The sequence below is a fragment of the Hemicordylus capensis genome, chromosome 10, assembly GCF_027244095.1.
Source record: "Hemicordylus capensis ecotype Gifberg chromosome 10, rHemCap1.1.pri, whole genome shotgun sequence".
Taxonomy (NCBI): Eukaryota; Metazoa; Chordata; class Lepidosauria; order Squamata; family Cordylidae; genus Hemicordylus; species Hemicordylus capensis.
Genome location: NC_069666.1, coordinates 9,283,471 through 9,306,370, shown reverse-complemented (window position 1 = coordinate 9,306,370; position 22,900 = coordinate 9,283,471). Strand labels below are relative to the sequence as shown.

General features: G+C 45.1%; 1 protein-coding gene and 1 long non-coding RNA gene across 2 annotated transcripts; one reads left to right on the top strand and one right to left on the bottom strand.

Annotated features, from left to right (window-relative positions):
* Nucleotides 1-1,189: 1,189 nt before the first annotated feature.
* Nucleotides 1,190-20,379, bottom strand: LOC128335128 (uncharacterized). Its single transcript, XR_008311517.1, has 2 exons — nucleotides 20,071-20,379; nucleotides 1,190-2,133 (listed from the first exon to the last, which is right to left on the bottom strand). It is a non-coding gene; the product is annotated as an uncharacterized LOC128335128 (long non-coding RNA).
* On the top strand, nucleotides 14,588-18,991 carry BCL2A1 (BCL2 related protein A1). The gene is made up of 2 exons (XM_053273001.1): nucleotides 14,588-15,180; nucleotides 18,362-18,991. The coding sequence occupies exons 1-2, from the start codon at nucleotides 14,761-14,763 to the stop codon at nucleotides 18,467-18,469; spliced, it is 528 nt and encodes a 175-aa protein (XP_053128976.1). The 5' UTR covers nucleotides 14,588-14,760; the 3' UTR covers nucleotides 18,470-18,991.
* Nucleotides 20,380-22,900: the final 2,521 nt, after the last annotated feature.

The following is a 22,900-nucleotide window of genomic DNA, read 5'->3' as shown; positions in this document are numbered from 1 at the left end:
AGCTGCTCCAAGCTCACATCTCTGATCACTCCCTCAGCCCCTGCAGCGGGGAATCACCGCCACCGCCGCAGTGGGCGTTCCTGAATGGGCTCTGCTCCTGGAAGCTGCTCCGCTGAACAATCAGGGCAGGGGCGGGGGTGGTGAGCCGTAGTGGCTAGAGTGCTGGACTAGGACTGGGGAGACCCGGGTTCAAATCCCCATTCAGCCATGAGACTTGCTGGGTGTGGCTCTGGGCCAGTCATTTCTCTCTCCGCCTAGCCTACTTCACAGGGTTGTTGTGAGGAGAAACCTAAGTATGTAGTACACCGCTCTGGGCTTCTTGGAGGAAGAGCAGGTTATAAAATGTAAAATAAGATAAAAATAAAAAAAAAATAAATAAACGGAGCTGAGCCGGCGCTCCGCAAAGCAGTGTGCCACCCAGGAGCAGCCCACTGTGGCGGAAGTGATTCCCCGCCTAGTTCCAACTATTTCCACATCCCCCTTTCTAAGGTGAGTTAACATCCCCAAACTACTTTTTTTTTTGAGCTGAGAAACTAACTTTAATCTTCCCTTTCCAAACCTTCCCCTTTCCTCCACATGGTGCCACCTAGTGGTTCTGAACTATATATAACTATTACCACAATTCTGATTGCGTGAACATGCCCTTAGTTTGGATATCAGCCAGTACACCAGTTTGTCTGTTTCCTTGCATATTTACTTATATATTTACTATATAACAGGGACAAAGAGGCACCTTTTGAAGTGGCGAGTCTCCTTATATTTAGCACAGGGAGAGCAACTGGCCCTCTCCAGCCCCAGCACAGCATCCCTCCAGTGACTGTTGCTGGTGTCCTTATGTTCCTGGTGTCCTTAGAAACCTTATGTTTCTTTTTAGATTGTGAGCCCTTTGGGGACAGGGAATAGTCTTATTTATTTTTCTGTCTAAACTGCTTTGAGAACTTTAATTGAAAAATGGTCTATAAGTAGTAGTATATATTTATATCCCGCTTTTCCTCCAAGGAACCCAGAGCAGTGTACATGGTTATGTTTATCCTCACAACAACCCTGTGAGGTAGGTTAGGGTGAGAAATACATGACTGGCCTAGTTTCATGGCTGAACAGGGATCTGAACTTGGGTCTCTCCAATTCTAGTCCAACACTCTAACCACTACATCCCGCTGACTCTCATGCACAAAGATCATGTCGCACATTCCCAAAGACTGTAGAACTCTATTTACCCAAATAGAAGACAACTCTGAATTTAAGGCAACCTCCTTAAAAAAATATACAAGTTAGTTAGATACAAGTTATACCTCTATTGAACCATACGAACACAGGAAGCTGCCATATACGGAGTCTGACCCTTGGTCCATCTAGCTCAGTATTGTCTACACAGACTGGCAGCGGCTCCTCCAAGGTTGCAGGCGGGAATCTCTCTCAGCCCTATCTTGGAGAAGCCAGGGAGGGAACTTGGGACCTTCTGCATGCAAGCAGGCAGGGGCTCTTCCCAGAGTGGCTCCATCCCCTCAGGGGAATATCTTACGGTGCTCACGCATGTCGTCTCCCATTCAAATGCAAACCAGGATCGTCCCTGCTTAGCAAAGGGGGCAATTCATGCTTGCTACCACAGGACCAGCTCTCCTCCCCAAAGGAACCAAAAGAGGACTCTGTATTTATATGATGACCCAATCCAATTTTGAATTTTGACTTCACTTTGATTCAGGTAGAGACCGTCCTGTTTGATGTAAATGAGTGTTTTGTCAATGCATGTGTGATGTCAAGCTGAACTAGACGCCAGATTTCACATCTTCCACTGCATCTGATGCTTCTGTACAGAAAGCAGGGTTGGGTTCGGTGTCTGCTGTTCGCAGCGTTTCGGGATCTTTCTGACATTCACTGTCCTCTGGACCCATCCCAACATCCTCTTTCCTTTCACCGGCGAGAAGTGATGAACAGCAGACACAAAGGAATGCGGCCAGCTCGTGCACACACCTGCAAGATCGCGGCTGCTCTTTTCTTGTTCGGCAGAATGCCAGTTTTCCTGGGAGCTGCGTCTGTCTGCTACCAAAAGCCAAGAAGCCGGTGAGTAGTCAAATGAGACTGTCATACACACACTGACTGCACTGGATCGTATCTTGCTTGTCCCACAATGATCTGAAATGTACAAGGACATAAAGTTCTTTGGGAGTTCCAGCGCTCTGGCATTGCTTCGTAGAAATACATGCTGTCTGGGTTATACATTGTTGAAATGTTTGGAATGATAAGTAGCAGCGAGTGAGATTCCCAAGCAAGAATCCAAAGCAGGCAGAGACACAAGACCAAGCGTAAGCTGTACTGATGGCTTCTGGATAAGGGTGCCTTTTAAAGATGCCTGCTGCTATCCAAACTCAATGACTTCTGAGTAGTCCTGCTGGAAAAAAAAGTAGTTCTTTACAGTAAATACTGAGTAGCACAACTGAGTAACACAGTCTGGGGATCAGCCAAAGAGAGAGGTTATTCACACAATCAGGAACTGTGTTCTACCTGGGTTTGGGAGCTGTGTGTGCTCTCTGTTTTTGGTTGTGTGGAAGCAAGGGAGGAGGAAAAGCTGTCCAGATTTTCCTCCTACTTTGTTTCCACACAACCGAAGATTGGGAGCACACACAGCTCCCAAACCCAGGTAGAACACAGTTCCTGATTGTGTGAATGAGCTCAGAGACTATAATCTCTGCTAACCCCTGCTAACTTGGCAAAGAGGCACCTTTTACCGTGGTGATTTTCTTTATTTAGCAGGGGGAGAGTAACTGGCTCTCTCCACCCCCAGCACAGTACCTCCAGTGACTGTTGCTGGTGTCTATCTTGTGTTTCTTTTTAGATTGTGAGCCCTTTGGGGACAGGGAGCCATCTTATTTATTTGTTGTTTCTCTGTGTAAACTGCCCTGAGCCATTTTTGGAAGGGCGGTATAGAAATAGAACAAACAAACAAACAATGTTCAAAAGTTAATTACATAAAATGAATTACCTTAAGCAAAGTCAAGTATCTATCTATCTATCTATCTATCTATCTATCTATCTATCTGATTAATTTATTTAACCCATTTGTATATCATCTGTCTCAGTAGTCTCAAGGCGGTTCACGGTCAGATAAAACAACCCAAAGAACTGAAAACCAAACGTTTCAAACATAGAAAGAATCCAATTTAAAACAATACATCCATTAAAAGTAGAAGGATGTTAGCCACGCATTAGATTGCCAACAGATGACTAATTATTTTATTTAGAGAGAGAGATTCTTTATTTCGGTCGTTGACCAGAAATAAATTTATTTATTTATTTACTATTATTATTTTTGTTAATGTTTGGTTTTGTGAGACAGTTTAGAACATCCTCTCATGTCACCTCAAATTGGCCCGCTGCCGGTCAGTGCGGACAATCCTGAGCTAGACGGACCAGTCGTCTGACTCAGTAGGCAGCATCTCCCTATGATCATATGTTCCTATTCTTGAGTGTGCCTCTGGCACACCACCTTGGTGTGGTAGTAAAGGAAGGACTCTCTCAGGGCCCATCCAGGTAGGAGTGGGCTCATGGAGGCGGAATACCCCGTCCAAGCAACTTCTCCCCCAGCAGCTGATCTAGACAGGCAAGATGAATGAGACACCCTCTGCTCTGCACAGCCGTTGAAAAGCAGGAAGAATTTGTGCTGCTGCTTACAGCTTCTGCGTCTTGCTTAAGTGTGCAGCATGGTGATTCAGAACAAAAGCTTCCTCCCCGATGCCTTCCCTTATTTATCATTCCGGACAAGAGCAGAATCATGCTGAACCGTAGCCTTTTCACAACACGCTCAGGAAACAGGGAACTGGGTTTCTGCCTGATCGGCCTGCCCCATCTCATTTCTGTCAGGAGCTCCTCAAGCTTGAAGATCTAGTAAAAGGAGCCAGATCTCTCCAATTTGGTTCTGCAGAGTACATAGGAACACCGCTGCCTTCTGCCGAGTCAGACCCTTGGTCCATCTAGCTCAGCATTGTCTACCCTGACTGGCAGCAGCTCTCCAAGGTTGCAGGCAGGAGTCTCTGCCAGCCCTAATGGCAGAAACCAGGGAGGGAACCTGGGGCCTCAGATCCTCTACCACTGAGCTACAGCCCCATCCCCTAAGGGGAATATCTTGCAGCACTTACATGTAGTCTCCCATCCAAATGCAAACCAAGGCAGACCCTGTTTAGCAAAGGGGACAATTCATGCTTGCTACAACAGGACCAGCTCTCTTCCCACAAACTGTTGAGGCGTCAGCACCATAGATAGCTCCAAGGGAGAAGTTGCTCCAGCAGCAGTCAGAGGTGAAACTGAATCCTTAAATACCTCTGAACTGAGGCCGCCCCCTCCTGGAGTCCACCTCCATGCCTGTACCGTGGAGGCCTTAGCAGTCTTCTGGCCTGGAGTCTGACCCATCTCCTCCTCCTCCTCCTCCTCCTCCTCCTCCTCCTCCTCCTCCTCCTCCTCCTCCTCCTCTTTATCAGAGCCTTTCTAGCCTTTTGCTGACACTGGTGTCTAGATACCGGGGAATGCAAAGGTGTGGGAGGGCCCGGTTCTTTAGCGGGACTCAGGTTTTAGGAGTGCCATTTCCGGAGGGTCGAGTTGGCTCTGGACTGGTGTTGGGTTTGCGACTGTGTCTCGTTCTGGTCAGACCCAACTATATTTTCTTCAGCTTCAAAGAGCAAAACAGACCCCTGGAGAATACAAAGCTGCCTCATACCGAGTCAGACCGTTGGTCCATCTAGCTCAGTATTGCCTACCTTGGCTGGCAGCAGCTCTCCAAAGTTCCAGGCAGGTGTCTTGCCCAGCTCGACCTGGAGATGCTACCAGGGATTGAACGTGGGACTTTCTGCATGCAAAGCAGATGCTCTGTCACTGAGCAATGGCCCCATCCCCATAAGTTACACAAGAAGCTGCCTTATGCTGAGTCAGACCATTGGTCCATCTCGTTCAGTATTGCCAACACTGGCTGGCAGCAGATCTCCAAGATTCCAGTCCCAGACCTCCCTGGAAATGCCAGGGATTGAACCAAGCAGCAGTGATATAGGCAGATGCTGAAAGGCATCATCTCATACTGCGTGGGAGGAGGCCATGGGAAACCCCTCCTGTATTCTACCAAAGACAAGCACAGGGCTCTGTGGGTGCCAGGAGTCGGAATCAACTTGACAACACACTTTACTTACTTTTAGTCGCACCTAAGTAATCCGGAGGTAACCCCTGTCCCTTTGGAGGCTCCCCAAGTTTGAAGCTACGCATTTACCAAGTTAGACCCACGGCAAGGCCTTTTCAATTCGGACCGGCTTTTTTTTTGAAAGAGGAGAGGAGGAGGGCTTAGATTGAGTTTCCAGCGGGTTGAAGGATTTTAACATCTGTCCTATTTTTAGTGATTTAATTAGGCCTTAATTCAATTTTAATGGGCTATGCTATATTGGCTTTCCAATCTGTTATTGCCCAAGCCGAGTATCTAAAATCAACCAAGGCAAACTCCTCCACCCTGCAGCTATTCCCCATCATTTAATAAACCTTTTGCTTTTTGAAAGAAGAAATTATTTCTATCTCTTTCATTAGTTTCCTGAAGGCAGTGCATGTTGGGGGCACACCTGGCCTGATTTCTTTCTTCCTTTAAAAGTTTTTAATGGCGACTGCCTAGGTCTTCCTGGTTGACAAGCTGGTTCTGCCTACCTGGAGATGCCAGGAGTGAACCTAGGACCTTAGGCATGCAAGCATGCAGATGCTCTTCATAGGAACCTACTTAGGAAACTGCCTTCTACCGAGTCAGACCTTTGGTCCATCTAGCTCAATATTGTCTACACAGGCTGGCAGCGGCTTCTCCAAGGTTGCAAGCAGGAGTCTCTCTCAGCCCGATCTTGTAGATGCCAGGGAGGGAACTTGGAACCTTCTGCATACAAGCATGCAGATGCTCTTCCACTGAGCTACGACCCCATCCCCTATTAAGGGGAATATCTTACAGCTGACATTGCTCTCATGTAGTCACCCATCCAAATGCAAACCAGAGTGGACCCCGATTAGCAAAGGAGACCATTTCTGCTAGCTATCACAAGACTAGCTGTTCTCCCGTTTAGCCATGGCCCCAAGGGGGATATCTTTCAGTGCTCACATGTTGTCACTCATCCAAAGGCAAACCAAGGAAGATCCTGCTTATCAAAGGAAAAATTCAGGCCCACTGCTGTGAAACCAGCTCGAAAACTGTGGCTTTTTACACAACGACCAGGAAGTCCTTTTTTGGGTCCTTTGGCCCTGCATTGTTTGAGGAGCTTGTGTGAGACTTTTTATTGCACAAGCAAATGAACATTCAGCAAGACTGGCTTTCTGTCAGAATAATTAGAAAGATGCATTACCGCATGCGATGGTTAAGGGAGGGGGGAAAGAACCCTCAGGCCTCACGATAGTCTCAGCAGTATTTAATATTTTATTCATTGCTGTGTTATTGTGTTTCGCCTGCGGCAGAACACTTTCAGGGAAGTGAGATGTTATGTAGGGCTGAGGACAAACAAGACTTTCCCCTGTCAAGTGAACAACAGCATTTCACTGACTGCCCCAGGAATTTGGAATTCCTTCTCCTTCTCTGAAGAACCAGGATGTTTCAGGAACAAGCAGCCCATAGAAGAGGCCTTTAAGCTTTCATTACCTGTTCATATGTGAGTTAAGGAGCCAATGAACATTTTCTTTATGGAATATCCTTCACGTCTCCAAGTTGGGCCCCCAAGGTGTTGTTGGACTACAAAACCCATTGCCCCCTGCCACCATGGCTTTGCGGCTGGGGCTAATGGGAGTTGTAGTCCATCATCATCCAGGCACCAGTGTTCCCTCGAACGTGGATTCCCAGATGTTGTTGACCACAACCCCCATAATCCTCAGCCAAAGGCCCTTGCATCTGGGGATTATGGGAGCAGTAGTCAATAACATCTGGGAATCCTTGTTGTAGAGAACACCAGGGACCCAAGTCTGAGGACCCCTGCATTATGTTATCCCCCCACTCACACACACCAAGAATCTGCTGGTGGATCTACAGATCTGTCCACTGCCGCCGCTTTTTCATGAATGACCAAGTTGGCTTGATAATTAAATGACGATGCATCAAGCATGGAATCAACTCTACGTTCTAAAATTTTAAAAACCTGAAATGGGATCATCAGGCTAAAGTGTTTAGGACGTGATGCAGTGGGATTTAGCAGTGGGACACCCATTAACATTAACATTGCCCAGAGGTATGACACTCAATCCCACCATCCTGTTGTCTCTTAATAGAGTGCTTTCCCCCTCACTCTCCGCAAAACAGTATCCTTAATCTATGCAGAGGCAATGTAATCAAATTGAATCCACGGCTTCCTAATCTTAATGGTCATTGAAGTTGGGGGCGGTTTTGCCCATATCTGTAGCTGACACTATAGAAAACATCCGAATTTCTCTGCGGGGCATTTGGCTTCTGAGCGACGCTGGGTCCAAAAACTGCAGAGAAGGGTAAGCCTGTAGGGGAGAATTTGAACCAACCCCCTGTTTAGCAGAGAAACCCAGTTTGATGATGACAACAGAGCTCAGGGAGGAGATCCGGAGAGAATTGCTGAAGGGCTAAAACGAGTAATGGTTTATTTGAAGGAGTTTTATTTGAAGAAGTTACCAACTTAGATAGAAAGCCTGCACCCTGTGCCAGCTGCCTCGTGGTGGGAGGAAGGAGATAGAACAGAGAGAACAAAGAAGAAGGGGGTGTCCTAAGCGTATCAGGTGACCCATTACAGAAGAGACCTGTGGTTGGGGATTTTTAGTACTTTCCTTCTGCATTTTCACCTCCAGAGAAGCAAATATTGCCCACCCAAGAAGCAATTTGTTTCCAGAGCGGTAATTTGCAGCAAATTCAACAGTGTGGGTCCAGTGTATTTAAGAGAGTTCCTTCTGCTTCAGGATCCCTTCCACTTATTAAGATCTTCTGGACAGGCATGTGCAAATCAATTTGAATCCAAATCAATTCAACTCAAATATGGGTGATTCAAGTGATTCAAATCCGAATCGAATCACTCCTCAAAAGGGCAATCTGATTTAAATTCGAAACAAGTTTTCAAAATTCCATTCGAATTTGATCTGAAAACTGTTTGGCAGCTTTTAAAAACCATTCAGGCCCCCTGATTGGTTTTAAAAGGTACCAGAACAGGGTCAAATCGATTTGAATTCAATTAGAATTTGAATTGGATTTTCAGACTGAATTCGAATCTGATTTGAATTCAAAATGTGTTTTGGGTTTTTTTTGGAATTTGATTTGAATTTGAAAAGAATTGAAAAATTCATTTCGTGCACATCTCTACTTGTGGAGAGGTGACAACGCAGGGCAGAGCCTTTTCTAGAGCTGCCCTGAGCCTTTGGAGAGAACTCCCTGCTTCCCATGAAGAGCTTCACCATCCTCTAGAAGAGCCTCTAGAAGAGCCCTCAAGTCTAATTTCTTACTCAAGCTTTGGCTGTGGTTTTACTGCTGTCACTGTTATTTTAAACTCTTTTAAACTGTTTTAATTGTTGCCTTAACTGCAGTTTTGCAGTTTTTATTTTTGTGTAAACCACCATGAGATGCCCATGTTTGGTGGTATAAAGATGTCATAAATAAATGAATTGGCCATCTGGGGAGGAGATGCAGGTGGGAAGGCTGTTGCATGGAGAAGTACTAACCCCCTTCAGTTGCATGCCATGCTCCTGGTCTGGATCACATCCATGTTCATCTTATTTTTAAAGATTAAAGGGCTGGTCCACTTCTGGGTGAAGCGTGCCTTCTAAAGACGCATTCAACGTCACTATAGTTTGGTGCTTATATAAAGAGTTGAAGGCAATTCCCTAAAAGGGAGAGAAAATATGTCACCAAATCATATACGGCATGAGATTTGTGGTCTACACAACTGCAGTCTCCTTCTTCCAAAACTCTGTCTGGTTTAACACATTTTTTAAAAAATTCTATTTCCTTTACTATTAATATTTATATACAATTTTTCAACAAAAAAAGAACCATCATGCTGTAGTGGTTAGAGTGTTGGACTAGGACCAGGGAGACCGGAGTTCAAATCCCCAAATGTGAGCCTGTCACTTCTCTCTCAGCCTAATCTACTTCACAGGGTTGTTGTGAGGATATAAACAACAACAAATATTTATAGACAGCTTTTCAACAAACATTTCCGAAACGGTTTACACAGAGAAATAATAGATAAATAAGATGGCTCCCTGTCCCCAAAGGGCTCACAATCTAAAAAGAAACTTGATAGACACCAGCAACAGCCACTGGAAGGATGCTGTGCTGGGGCTGGATAGGGCCAGTTGCTCTCCTGTTGCTAAATAAAGAAAATCACCATGTTAAAAAGGTGCCTCTTTGCCAAGTTAGTGGGGGAGACATAAGGATGTATACTGCTCTGGGATCCTTGGAGGAAGAGAGGGATATATATGTTAAAATAAAAATATTATTAATTATTGTTAATAATAATATTAATTATGATAATATTGATATATTATAATTCTATTAGAATAATATTAATACTACTACTAATAATAATAAATGGAACATAGGAAGCTGCCTTATACAGAGTCAGACCATTGTTCCCTCTAGCTCAATACTGTCTACACTGACTCTCCAAGGTTTCAATCAGGACAGGAGTCTCTCCCAGTCCCACCTGGAGGTGCAGGGGAGGAGAGCGGGTCTTGTGGCAGCAAGCATGACATGTCCCCTTAGCTAAGCAGGATCCACCCTGGTTGCATATGAATGGGAGACTAGAAGTGCGAGCACAGTAAGATATTCCCCTCAGGGGACAGAACCACACTGAAAAGAACATCAGAGGGTTCCAAGTTCCCTCTCTGGCAGCATCTCCAGATAGGGCTGAGAGAGATTCCTGCCTGCAACCTCGGAGAAGCCACTGCCAGTCTGTGAAGACCACACTGAGCTGGATAGACCAATGGTCTGACTCAGTATATGGCAGCTTCCTATATTCCTATGCAACCTGGAATCTTCTGCATGGAAGCAGATGCTCTTCCATTGAGCTATGGCTCCAACCCCTAAGGGGAATAGCTAACAGCACTCACATGTAGTCCCCCTTCCCCATGCAAACCAGGGCAGATCCTGCTTAGTAAAGAGGGCAATTCATGCTTACTACCACAAGACCAGCTCTCCTCCCCATGGAGCCCCCACAGTTCTCTCAGTCGAGAAAAACACACACCAGGGAAACACCAGCAGCCACAGCCACTGGAGGGAGGGATGCTATGCTAGGGTTGGACAGGGCCAGTTGCTCTCCCCTTGCTGAATATAAAGAGATTCCAAACTTTGAAAGGTGTCTCTTCGCTCAGTTATGATGAAGGGGGGATGAAGTTACTTGCCCTTTTCAGAACTCATCACTGGCCTGCAAGCCTCTCAGTGGCTGCTAGGTGGCAGAGCGATACTGAGCAAGTCAACACAGAAAGCACAATGTGAATCAAACTCCAAAACACACATGGCTTTCCTTAAACCTTGGTTCCATAAGCTATGAGACCGATGGCAGTTCAAGCCAAGTGGAACGAAGCCACTGCCTGGATGCTGTGCATATATAAGTAACCAAGGCTTAATTCAGACCAGGACTTACAAGGGCTCCCCAGAGGCATCTGGTGGAGATCATCAGGAGAGGTCCGTCTACATTTGCCACCGGCTCATCTGGTGGCTACTCAGGGGACAGGCCTTCTCCGCTGCTGCCCCAAAGCTTTGGAATGCGCTCCCTGCTGAAATAAGAGCTTCCCCATCTCTGACAATTTTAAAAAATATATTTAAAGACACATCTGTTCACCCAGGCTTTTAATCAAACACTGCTTTAATAGTTTTAACATTGTTTTAAAATATGGTTTTGAAATTTTTAATTGTTGTAATGTTTTAACTTTTTGCTGTCATTTATTTTAGCCAATTGTTTTTTGTAAACGGAGACATAAGTTTTGGGTGGCATAAAAATATGTTAAACCAACAAACACACACACACACACAAATAAATAAATACTGTGAGAAACAGAATCCTGGAACAGAGAGCACATGTGGCAGGAAAATGTCAGTACCAAGCCAACTGAAGTCTGCAGGGATGATGTCCCTGCACCATCCTGCACACATGAGGCCCATCCACATGTTATGTTCAACACTCGTACAATGCATGTACAGTGTACAGAGGTACAGATCTGTACACAGGTACAGTTGTTCACATGTGATGCTGAATGCAGGTATAGCAGTAGATTTCCTATCTGTACTATGTGCTTGGAGGGCCTGTATCCAGGTTCACTTTTAAAATGAACACAGGTACAGTCATTCACATAAACATCTGTATGAGTGGACAGACATCTGAACACTTGTACAGCATAATGTTTGAGTTGGGCTATGGTCTCACCCAGAAGCCAGGAAGGAATTGAAGGGTTTGGCCTGGTTCCTGGGAAGCTGGAGGTGTCTCCTGCTGCTTGTTCTGGGGTAGAGGAGTGAGTGAGTGAATGAGACCTTTTTAAACAACAGAGGCATTTTAATATAATTAATTCAAACTATAGGACTATAATATACTACTGAGTATTCTACTGGGTGGCCTAAATTTAAAGAAAATTTGGGGACGACGACAAAAAAAACCCCCTATCCAAAAAAATGTATAATTAAACTGTGCACCTACCCACCCACACTAACAATACAATACAACATCTCTGAAGTGTCCGAGTTTTGTCTCCATAACAGACTGGGAACTCTCTCCCACTGCATCCCCAAACTAGCGTGGGCTGCCCATTTGACCTTGTGACTGAGAAGCCTGTATGGCTCAGGTTAGTGTCAGGGCCCTGCCATTCTTGGCAAGGGGGCGCCAAAGTCTAACTTCACAGAGGGCACCAAAGCCCTCGGGCTGGCCCTGACCTCAGTGGTGCCTTCTTCTAGCAGTCACATCCTTTGTGAGTCCAGGGTGCTTAGTGGCAGCCGTTTTCCGACTCCTTGCCTGAATTATTAACTTCTATGCACATGCCAAGGTCCTCCGGGAATGGAAGCTTAGTTAATCAATCTGCATAGATGCATGAATTAGATTCTCTCGGCAACAAGCAGCCGAAGGCGCCAAGGTTTAATCAGTGCTATTGGCGGTTTGTGATGTGATTTATCTGAAAAGAGAACACTGGGAAATTCCAGCTTTGCCTTTCTACACTTCCCTGGCTTAGGACACGACTTACTTATCTAGTCGATGCAGCACCACCGGTGTTATAAATTTATTATATTCCCTCGGCGGCATGCTGGGGCTTTCCTAATCGCATTTGATCATTTTGTTATATACAGTCACAAGTCCCTGTCGTGGAGTGATGCCCAGAGGAGAAAGAGAAAGAGAGAGATGCATTATAAGCTTGGGCAGGTCTGCTGAGTGGGGGGGGGGGGGGCAGAGGCAGCCTAGGATATTGCAGTGCCCAAAGCAAGGGGTGAATTTTTGCCTTACCCCCATGCCCCTGGTGGGGTCCAGCCCTCTTTCAAGGCTGCCCCTTGCAAATTTTGAAGCCAGGGAGTGAACTTGAAACCTTCTGCTCTTCCCAGAGCGGCTCCATCCCCTGAAGGGAATATCTTGCAGTGCTCACACATCAAGTCTCCCATTCATATGCAACCAGGGCAGACCCTGCTTAGCTATGGCGACAAGTCATGCTTGCTACCAGAAGAACAGTCCCCCCCCTCCGCCCCCCATTTCAGTTTGAGAAACCTAACATATGGGACACAATTCACCCACCCAGAAATGCACTTTACCCCACTCTTCTGTAGCCCCCACCCATAAAATATTTGGGACACCACGGGAGGGGGCACCAAAATCAAACTTCACCTAGGGTACCAAAAATATGCCCTGACCTTTGGATCCAGGCTCTGTCTAGTACACCACAGCACAGAATTAGCTGTTTTACAAACACACACACACACACACACACACACACACACACACACACACACACTGATGCCAATGACAACAGCTTTTCCTTTGCAAAGAGTGAATTGGGTGTGGTGTGTAATCCAGGCTGGGCCTGCTGTGGTGATGAGAGGTAAGGCTAAAGATCTCCTGCTCACTCCATGGGTCCGAATCACAAGGGCCCAGATCTAGCCGCTACTTAACCTTAAGAAAGCAAGCGTGTGCTTGCAAAACACAGGCTTAAAAGCAATGGAGGCCATTCAGTCAATCCAAAACTGTGTTTTACCCGGGTTTGGGAGCTGTGTGTACTCCCAGTTTTTGGTTGTGTGGAAGCAAGGTAAGAGGAAAACCTGGGTAGAAGTGATTGTCTGGAAGCAAGGGAGGAGGAAAAAGCTACCCAGGTTTTCCTCTTCCCTCGCTTCCACACAGTCACTTCTACCCAGGATTTCCTCTTACTTTGCTTCCACATAACTGAAAAATTGGGAGCACACACAGCTCCCAAACCTGGGTAGAACACAGTTTCTGATTGTGTGAATGACCTCTTTGACTGTGTATGAATGACCTCAATGCAGGGGCGTAAGTTCCGTTGGGTAAGGGGAGACAAATGTCTCTAGGCCCAAAGGGTCCTAAGGGACCCTAAGGTCCCTTAGCCAGTCCCCCTTGCCTTACCTTCTGGCCCCCTCTCCTGCTAGCCCTCCTGCTCTGGCCAGGGGAGTGAAGCAGCCTGCAAGCTGCTGCAGCCCCTTCAGTCTCCTTCCTTGCCATAAAGCTTCAATATAAGGTGGGTGCAGGGATTAGGGCAGATTGAAATGACTCTGAATATTTAATTCAGAGACTGAGGAATTTGCTGGGTTTAAATTTCTTTTTTAATTTAAAAGAATCTATTTTTTAAAAAAGTAGTTCCACCCGGATATGGAAGAATCTGCCCTTTGCCTTCATTAAAAAACCCAACCTCATTTCAGCCCCAGACTTTATATCACCTGGAATGACTGGGCATAGGGCTTTGGTTTTGAGCAGAGAGATGTGGGGGGGAATATGCATATTTAAACTGAAGTGCATTGGACAAATGGTTGCTTTTAAATATTTTTTAAATTTAAAAAAACCATCAAAAAGTCCTATAAGTGGCTTGTTTCATGAGAAAAAAAATTACAAAGTCCTTTAGATTTCAGTGAAATGTACTTCCCGCTTAATGTGGTTAGATTTGCTGCCTGTGGCTGCAATTCTCTACACACTTACCTGGAAGCAAACTGTACTGAATTTGTTAGGACTTATTAGAAAACATACATCGGATCGCATTGCATGGTTGAAAGTCTCCTATGTTAATCAGCAGTGAGGGGCCCATTTTAAAATCACGTCTCCTCCTGGCCCACTCCAATTTTGCTACACCCCTGCCTCCATGTCTAGTTTGACCCATCGCCCAGATGCGGCAAGGAATGAGCTGCTCAAAAATTAGGAAAGTATCCACAAATGGCTATGTGCAGTGTGTCTTGAGCCAACGTAAACCTTCCTGATTTGGTAAGCGTATTGCCTTTTTATACCAGGTGACAGATGACCTGGCCTCTACGAGTTACTGACCACGTAACTCCAGCAGAGTCAAAACGGTCCATTGGTCTGCCTTGCGAGAATGTAGTGAATCTCTTTGGAGGAAGTCAAAGCGAGGGCTTGCCTCCTTTCCTGTCACTAGTCTCACTTCCTGTTGATTGCCGACACATTTGTGATGTAATGGCTTTTCCGGAGAGAGAAATTCCACCACCACCCCGCCCCCCTGCCCAGGGAAAATGGGGAAGTATTTAATTTGGCTTTCAGACAAGAGACTGGTCATTTGGCGTACGCTTGCCGGAGTCAAAGTCAGCTTTTTGGCCTCTGTCTTTGTTTCTCAATGGAAAGGGGTGAGTTCCTTTGTGTTTCCGGGTTGGTCCAAGACTACCTGAAATATGTCAGTCAGGAAACCCAGCCTGAAGCCGCCCCGAACAGGATCGCTCAAGTCTTACGAAAAGTGGCATCGTCACATCAAGGAAAAGTTGAAGAGGCGCTAAAGCCGCTCTTGGGCTCCCTGGAACTAAGGTCTGTGGACGATGCGAGCAGAATTTTCAGTCAAGTGATGCAAGAGCAGTTTGCGGATGGAATCGTCAACTGGGGACGGATTTTGACCATCTTCATTTTTGGAGGCATTCTTGCTAAGAAGCTGCAAAAAGGTGGAGGCCCTTTGGCAAGAGAGAGCACAGAGCAGATTTCTCATTTCATCACGGACTATATCGTAAACACCAAAGCAGCATGGATCAAGGATAATGGAGGATGGGTAAGCTCAAACTCTGTCTTCGATGCGTATTTGTTACCCTGAATTTAGTATTAATTGTTTTTAACCTTTAGAGCTCATTCACACAATCAAAAACTCTGTTCTAGCCGGGTTTGGGAGCTGTGTGTGCTCCCAATTTTCGGTTGTGTCTAAGCAAGGGAGGAGGAAAACCTGGTAGCTTTTCCTCCTACCTTGCTTCCACACAATCACTTCTACCTAGGCTTTCCTCCTACCTTGCTTCCACATAACTGAAAATTGGGAGCACACAAAGCTCCCACACCCGACTAGAACACAGTTTTTGATTGTGTGAATGACCTCTTAGAGTCAAAGCCCATAGAAATACAGGGAAATTTTCCACAAAATTAATGACCATTTAATGCCCATCCAATAATTATGATGCATAATTATTGGATTATGATGCATAATTGAGGCCCCCCTCCCTAAAGTTTTCTATGCCCCCTAATTTAAAACAAAAACCTTTAAATAACTGAATGTTGATGGAACATTGTCTTTAAAAAGGTCAGATAAGCTGCCCACCTACTTTTTTGGTGCACTTCCCAAACATTTAGGCCTGTTATGATGGGATGCATGAAACAATAATAATAATAATAATAATAATAATAATAATAATAATAATAATTATTATTATTATTATTATTATTTTGAGATGAAAGAAAAACAAGTCAAAATAATTGACATAGCAATACCAGGTGACAGCAGAATAAAAGAAAAAGAAATAGAAATAATAATAATGAAATAATAATAATAATAATAATAATTTCAAGAAGAAAGAAAAACAAGTCAAAATAATCGACACAGCAATACCAAGTGACAGCAGAATAGAAGAAAAAGAAATAGAAAAAAGAACAAATTACAAAGATCTATAAATTGAAATTGAAAGGCTGTGGCAGAAAAAGACCAAAATAATCCCAGTGGTAATTGGTTCCCTGGGTGCAGTTCCAAAAGACCTTGAAGAGCACCTCAACACAAGAGGGGCCACAGAAATCACCATCAGCCAATTACAAAAGGCAACTTTACTGTGAGCAGCCTATATTCTGTGATGATATCTATAATAATAACAGCAACAATGTTGATAATAAAAATCAGCCATCCCAGGTCCTTGAGCAGGATTTGATGTTTGGATAAAACAAACCAGTCAATAACACCTGTCTGACTGTGTAAACAAAAATAAAATTAATAATAATAATAATAATAATAATAATAGTAGTAGTAGTAATACTAATGTTGTTGTTGTTGTAAGACAAAATGGAAAACTCCATATGTGTGATGTATGAGTATGAGGACTTTGGCAAATAGTACCACACTTAAACTGGCATTTAAGAGGCAGTGTGGTGCAATGGTTAGAGTGCCGGACTAGGACCAGGGGAGACCTGAGTTCAAATCTCCATTCAGCCACAAAACCTACTGGTTGACTCTGGGCCGGTCACTTCTCTCTCAGCCTAACCTACCTAACAGGGTTGTTGTGAGGATAAACATAACCATGTCCACCTCACTGGGCTCCTTGGAGGAAGAGCAGAATATAAATGTAAAAACAAATAAATTGCAGAAAAGTTCCATATTGGGTTAAACTTTAGCTGCTTCCCAAAGTTTGTTTTAAAAAGCTAATTGTTTATTAGATACAAAGAAAAATATGAAAACTTCAAAAAACACAGTTGCAGAAATCTAGACTGATGCCGGAACAATGCAGCAGGGTTTTCTGTGGTACACCAAGGCGGAGTGCAAAACCCTCGCTGGGTTTTCCCCCAAGCTTTCTTAGTTTCAGTAGCATTATGTAGAGGAGAGTGGAATTTTTTATTTTTTATTTTTGCTGATGCTTGGGTTTTTAAATCTTTTGCCCATCTACTGCAAATCAGCAGAAATATACCAGCAGATAGTGGCAGCCTATCCATTAGCTAGGCCTGGGTGGTCGTCTAGGGCGCCCGTTCTTGGAGGGCACATAAATAGTGCCAGATGATAGCACTGCCAGTTCTCTCACTCACTCTTGCATTGCACCCTTGTAGTTCAGCAGATTGGTGTAAGGATGTAGGATGCAATATGTATGTATGTATGTATCATATTTATATTCCACCTGATAAATACATCTCTAGGTGGTGTACACAACACAAGTTACAATATAAAAACAAAAACAAACAATTGAAACACTTTTACAGAACAAAAACAATTAAAAACAATTAACAGAGTAAAAATTAAACCATTTAAAATTAATTTTAATTTAAAGCCTGAGGAAACAGGCATGTCAAGGGTATTTTAAAAAGCAATCAGAAATGGAGAAGCTCTTATTTTGACAGGGAGTGCATTCCAAAGCCCTGGGGCAGCCACAGAGAAGGCCCTGAGTCGCCACCAGATGAGGTGGCAGCACCCATAATTGGACCTCCCCAGATGATAACTGGACCTCCTTGTGTCTTAATAGGCAGCAGGGTTCATGACAAAAAGGGCAGTCTCTTAAGCACCCTTACGAGACCTAAACTGCAGGGACTCTTCTGCAAGGTCAAAAAGACCTAAACTGTTCTGGGCTTTATAGGTAATGACTAGCATTTTGTATTTTGCTTGGAAATATATTGGCAGCCAGTGCAAATCTTTCAGAATCAATGTTATGTGGTCCCTTCAGGTTGTCCCAGAGACCAACCTGGTTGCCGCATTTTGGCAGTTGAAGTTTCTGGACTACGTACAAAGGCAGCCCCATGTAGAGTGCATTACAGCAGTCAAGCCTGTAGGTTACCAGCATATGTACTACTGTTTTTAGGTCATTTACCTCCAGAAATGGGCATAGCTGATCAGCCAAAGCTGGAAAAAGTGCTCATGGCCACTGCCTCAGTTTGAGAAATCAGGGAGAGTTTTGGATCCAGGAGCACTCCTAAGCTATGTACCTAATCCTTCAGGGGGGAGTGTAACCCCATTAAGAACAGGCAGATCTAAACCATCTTTCAGGTCTTGACCCCCCACAATCAGTATCTCCATCTTTTTTTGCATTCAACTTCGTTGTCCCTCATCCAGCCCATTACCTCTAGTACTGCACATTCTGCACCCCAAAATACACAGTCTTCTTTGCTCATTGCACCTCAGCCCCCAATAAACAGCTAAATCTACCTTGATATTAGGAAACCAAGGGCCACTTTGTAACTGGAAAGCAAACCTTAATGATGCTGTCTGCTCTTTTCTGTAGGATGATGGCTTTGTAGCAAAATTTGATGACGAAAGCCACTGGCTGTCCTTGCACAATGTGAAGACAAAAATCATGGCTGTTTTCTTGTACTTCAGCCAATACCTCTGACAAATTTGGTCAATGCATCCTGTACGAACAAGATATGACCACAAGATCTCTGCAGATTCCTGGAAAAGCTCTCTCTCTACTCAAAGAACAGAAAGTTTTTCTATTGACCCAATGGGAGCAACAACTTTTTTTTACCATTTAACTCTTATTTATATGTTATTTATTTATTGTCTGCGTATACATTTTTAAAATTGTCAGTTTCTTCTGACAATTTCTTGTACATCAAGTCTGGTTTCACAGTTAACCAGTGGTTTTTACCAGTTTTCCCATGGAGGACATTAAATCTTTTCGAATAACTGAATGCAAGTCTGTAGTAATCATTTTAAACATATATATGTAAACTGTAGCCCTGTTCAGACATTATGCTGTAAGAGTGTACAGGTGTCTGCACACTCAAACACGTGTTTGTGTGAATGACTGTGCCTGTGTTCATTTTAATAGTAAACCTGGATACAGGTCCATCAAATGCATCGTTCAGATGGGAAGTGTGGTGCTATACCTGTGTTACACATAATGTGTGAATACACTGTAAACCCGTTATATGAGTGTTGAACATAATGTGTAATAGGGCTTGTGATGCTTGTCAAGCAGGATATTTGGGTGACAGTTGAAAGGACTTGTCAAAGAGTTAAGAGGAAATAATCATGTACTTACTGGCATTACAGCCACAACAGGCAGTGTGGCGGCAGCACAGAACCGGCACTCACCTGGCCTCTGTGCATATGCAGAGGCCATTTGTGTGGTCAGCCACACAATGCAACACCCCCCCCACCACCTGCATTCTGAAATGATACAGCACACTCTACCATGCTGTGAAGTACAGCCTTGTTCCTACACTTGTGAGAAAGCCCTGGATTTCCTTGCAAGTGTGACGGAAGCCAACCCAGGCACAGGAACATGGGAATCTGCCTTATACCGAGTCAGACCCTTGGTCCATCTAGCACAGTATTGTCTACCCAAACTGGCAACAGCTCTTGACGGTTTCAGGCAGGATCCTCTCTCAGCCCTGTCTCTCAGAGATGCCGGGGAGGGAACTTGGAACCTTTGGCATGCAAGCGCTACTAAATAAAAGACTAAAATGAATGACAGGGAAGCCCTGGTTCCTTCCAAATGGACAAGGAACCCATCCCTATGGCCCTTTGGAAGGAGGAACATAAGAAGCTGCCTTCTACTGAGTCAGACCATTGGTCCACTTAGCTCAGTATCGTCCACCCAGACTGGCAGCGGCTTCTCCAAGGTTACAGGCAGGAGTCTCTCTCAGCCCTATCTGGAGATGTTACCAGGGAGGGAACTCGGAACCTTCTGTATGAAAGCAAGCTGGTGCTCTTCCCAGAGCGGCCCCAGCCTCTAAGGGGAATCTCGTACAGTGCTCACAGATGTAGTCTCCCATTCAAATGCAATCCAGGGCGGACCCTTCTTAGGACAATTCATGCTTGCTACCACAAGACCAACTCTCCTCCTGCTACAAATATTTATGTACCACTCTTCAACCAAAGATCTCAAAGTGGTTTACACAGAAAAATAAATCATACATACATAAGATGGTCCTCCTCCCACTTCCTCCTACACAGCCCGGATTCTGAGGCCATCACATAGCTGACCTTCATGGATGCTGGTTCTATCCCAAGTGCCTATAACAACAGCTCTAAGTGAACGCTGGACGATCCAGGGAGCCCAGGCTGGCTCATGTACGGTGGTGAACACTCAGAGGTAAAATCCTCAAGGTGGTTACCGAGTATCATCCCATTATCAGGAGTCGCTCGTAAACTGCAGCATGATTGACGGAATCGCTGTAGTTGCCTTGAGGCGCAGCTTGGGCCTTGGAAACTCCCAAGAACTTCCAAGAAGAAGCGTGTGCCTTTTCTTTCGAAAATGTCTTGGCTGGCAATTATGCAAAAGGGGAAACACGCAACAGTATAACCTGGAAACGAAGATTTGGCTCATTAAACAAATACAAACCGAAACTGAATCACACGCTTTTGGACCTATTGGTTAAAGGTCATCTCAAAAGGTACTGCTGTTAGATCAGCAATGCCAAATGAACTTGGTTTCAGAATGCCTCTCTCTGCAAATACTACAAGGTTGAAGGTTTTCTTTAACCCTTGCTTCTGCTGGGGGCCTTGCACAGAACACGAAAGTGGAATAGTGACCACCTGGGAGATTGTGCTTGGGAGAACTTCTTGTTTTATATGTGCTTCACACTACACAGAGAGCTCGAAGCATGCATAGAGTGTGGTGATGCCTCTATTTTTAACGCCACACTGCTAGTTAGTACATGAGTCAGCTGTGTGTGTGTGTGTGTGTGTGTGTGTGCTGGGGCGGGGGTCAACACCATCTGTGGGGAAGAATGCTCATTGTGATTTTTGACTGCACCGCTCAAGATGGAAAATAGGTGAGAATATTGCAATACTTTCAGTTTTTTCAGCATGTTCAGTTTTCAGCATGCTTTTATTATCTGGGCCATTAGGCCTACAGCAGCCACATTTGCAAAGGTGTTTTAACAGCATTATAAACACAAAAAATTATTATAGAATTTTAGCAATGTTGTCAGAAGAATGGAAAGGGAAATGGGTAGGAAAGTCCTCCAAAGATGATGATGATGATTTTTACATTTATATCCCACCCTTCCTCCAAGGAGCCCAGAGCGGTGTACTACATACTTGAGTTTCTCTTTCACAACAACCCCGTGAAGCAGGTTAGGCTGAGAGAGAAGTGACTGGCCCAGAGTCACCCAGCTGGTTTCATGGCTGATTGGGGATTTGAACTCGGGTCTCCCCGATCCTAGTCCAGCACTCTAACCACTACACCACGCTGGCTCTATTACAGAGGGAGTACAATAATTTGTTCATTGTTATCCTAACCCTGTCCCTAACCCTTTTCTCTGTGCAAAAATGATTGCAATTTTATCCTTATAGTTTGAGGACAGGGATAAAGAAGAGGTGATAACGCAGAGAAAGCTGTAAGTGCAACAATGCAGTCCAGTGGCGTAGCCCCCAGGTTGTTTCCGGTTCCCTTTTTGTCTGTGGTCTGTTCAGCCTCAACAGTTGTAAAGAGCATGGAGGCTACGTTCATTCAGATTAACCTCCTTTGACTGACTCACAGAGCTCCAGCCTGCCAAAGCTCTCATGGGTAACGGCTAGTCTCTCTTCATGTAGTTCTTGGCAATCATGGCAATTCCTATGGGGTCTCGGGTTGGAATGGGATCTTGTCCTGAGATCTTGCGTGAGTCCCCACAGATAGTCCAAAGCCCCATTTCTGGCCACACTTACAGGCAACCCGCTCTGTTTGGGCCAGTTTGGCCCCAACATGCCATCATCAGGAGCACCATTCACCCCAAGTGGGAATAGCGGTCAGGGCGCACGGCGGGCTAATCAGGCTCTCCCCAACAACAGGGTAAGTTTCTGTGTCTCTTTTGAGAGCTGGTCTTGTGGCAGCAAAAGGCAGAGAAGAGCCGCTCCTGGCTGGCGCTGCGATGTCAGATGCGGGGGGCATGTCGCGGCCACGAAGTGTGGCCCCTGATTAGGCGCGGCCTGGGTTCTTTGAACCCATTCGCCCAATGGTGGCTCCGCCCCTGCTGGGTAGACAATTCTGAGCTAGCTGGACCAATGGCCTGACTCGGTATATGGAGCCGGCTTCCTATGTTCCTATGTAACTGGTTAGTAGGCTACAGGCTGGCTTGACGCTGCTCAAACAGAAGGCTGTTGCATCACTGCTAAGCAACTTATGACCTTTACAACGATTGACTGATCGGACGCGCACGTACAACAGGGCTTCAGAATGAAAAGTGTTGGGTAAGAATCGAGTGGCACAAGATAAGTTTTGCAAGTGTGAGTGCAGGCAGTCAGAAAGCAAGCTAGTATAGAGCAAATGGTGTGGCACGTCTGTACAAGGACGTAACATCAATGGAGAAGCATCAATGGACAGCCTTGCCGGAAACATTTCGACATTTCAGAAGGGGGATGTTATACAGCGAATTCAGACCATACTTATGCCCCATTCTGAGCACACATTTGCTGGCATGGCAAGCAACTGTAGCTCACACAGGACTTTCCCACAAATTAGGAAAGACTTGATGAAACATACAGCAACTGTGAAATCGGACGTCTTGATGCAGCACTCATGTCATACAAAAAGGGCTATACTTCCCAGTACTCCGTGCATGCCTTCCAAGATGGCACAGGGGCTCAAGAGGGCTCCATTTCCCTTAAAGGAGCCCCACCAGTGCAGGGCAAAGGCCAGCACTGCATGATGGGAATAGTCGTGTCCACACGGTGTCAGGGGGACTATGCAAAGTATTCAGCTCCATGTCGATGGGACGCCAGGGTTGTACAATGAAGAAGAATGGCCTACTTTCTACAACAGCATGTAAAGGAAAACCTCCTGGTGGTTCTTGACTTTGAGGGTGGCCCAAAGGCCATTTTTGAGACTCAG

What these genes read in the sequence shown, in the direction of transcription:
- BCL2A1 (XM_053273001.1), top strand. Translation starts at nt 14,761, where the DNA reads ATGGAAAGGGGTGAGTTCCTTTGTGTTTCCGGGTTGGTCCAAGACTAC. An exon ending in TCAAGGATAATGGAGGATGG is followed by an intron (nt 15,181 to 18,361) that starts GTAAGCTCAAAC and finishes TCTTTTCTGTAG; the next exon opens with GATGATGGCTTTGTAGCAAA.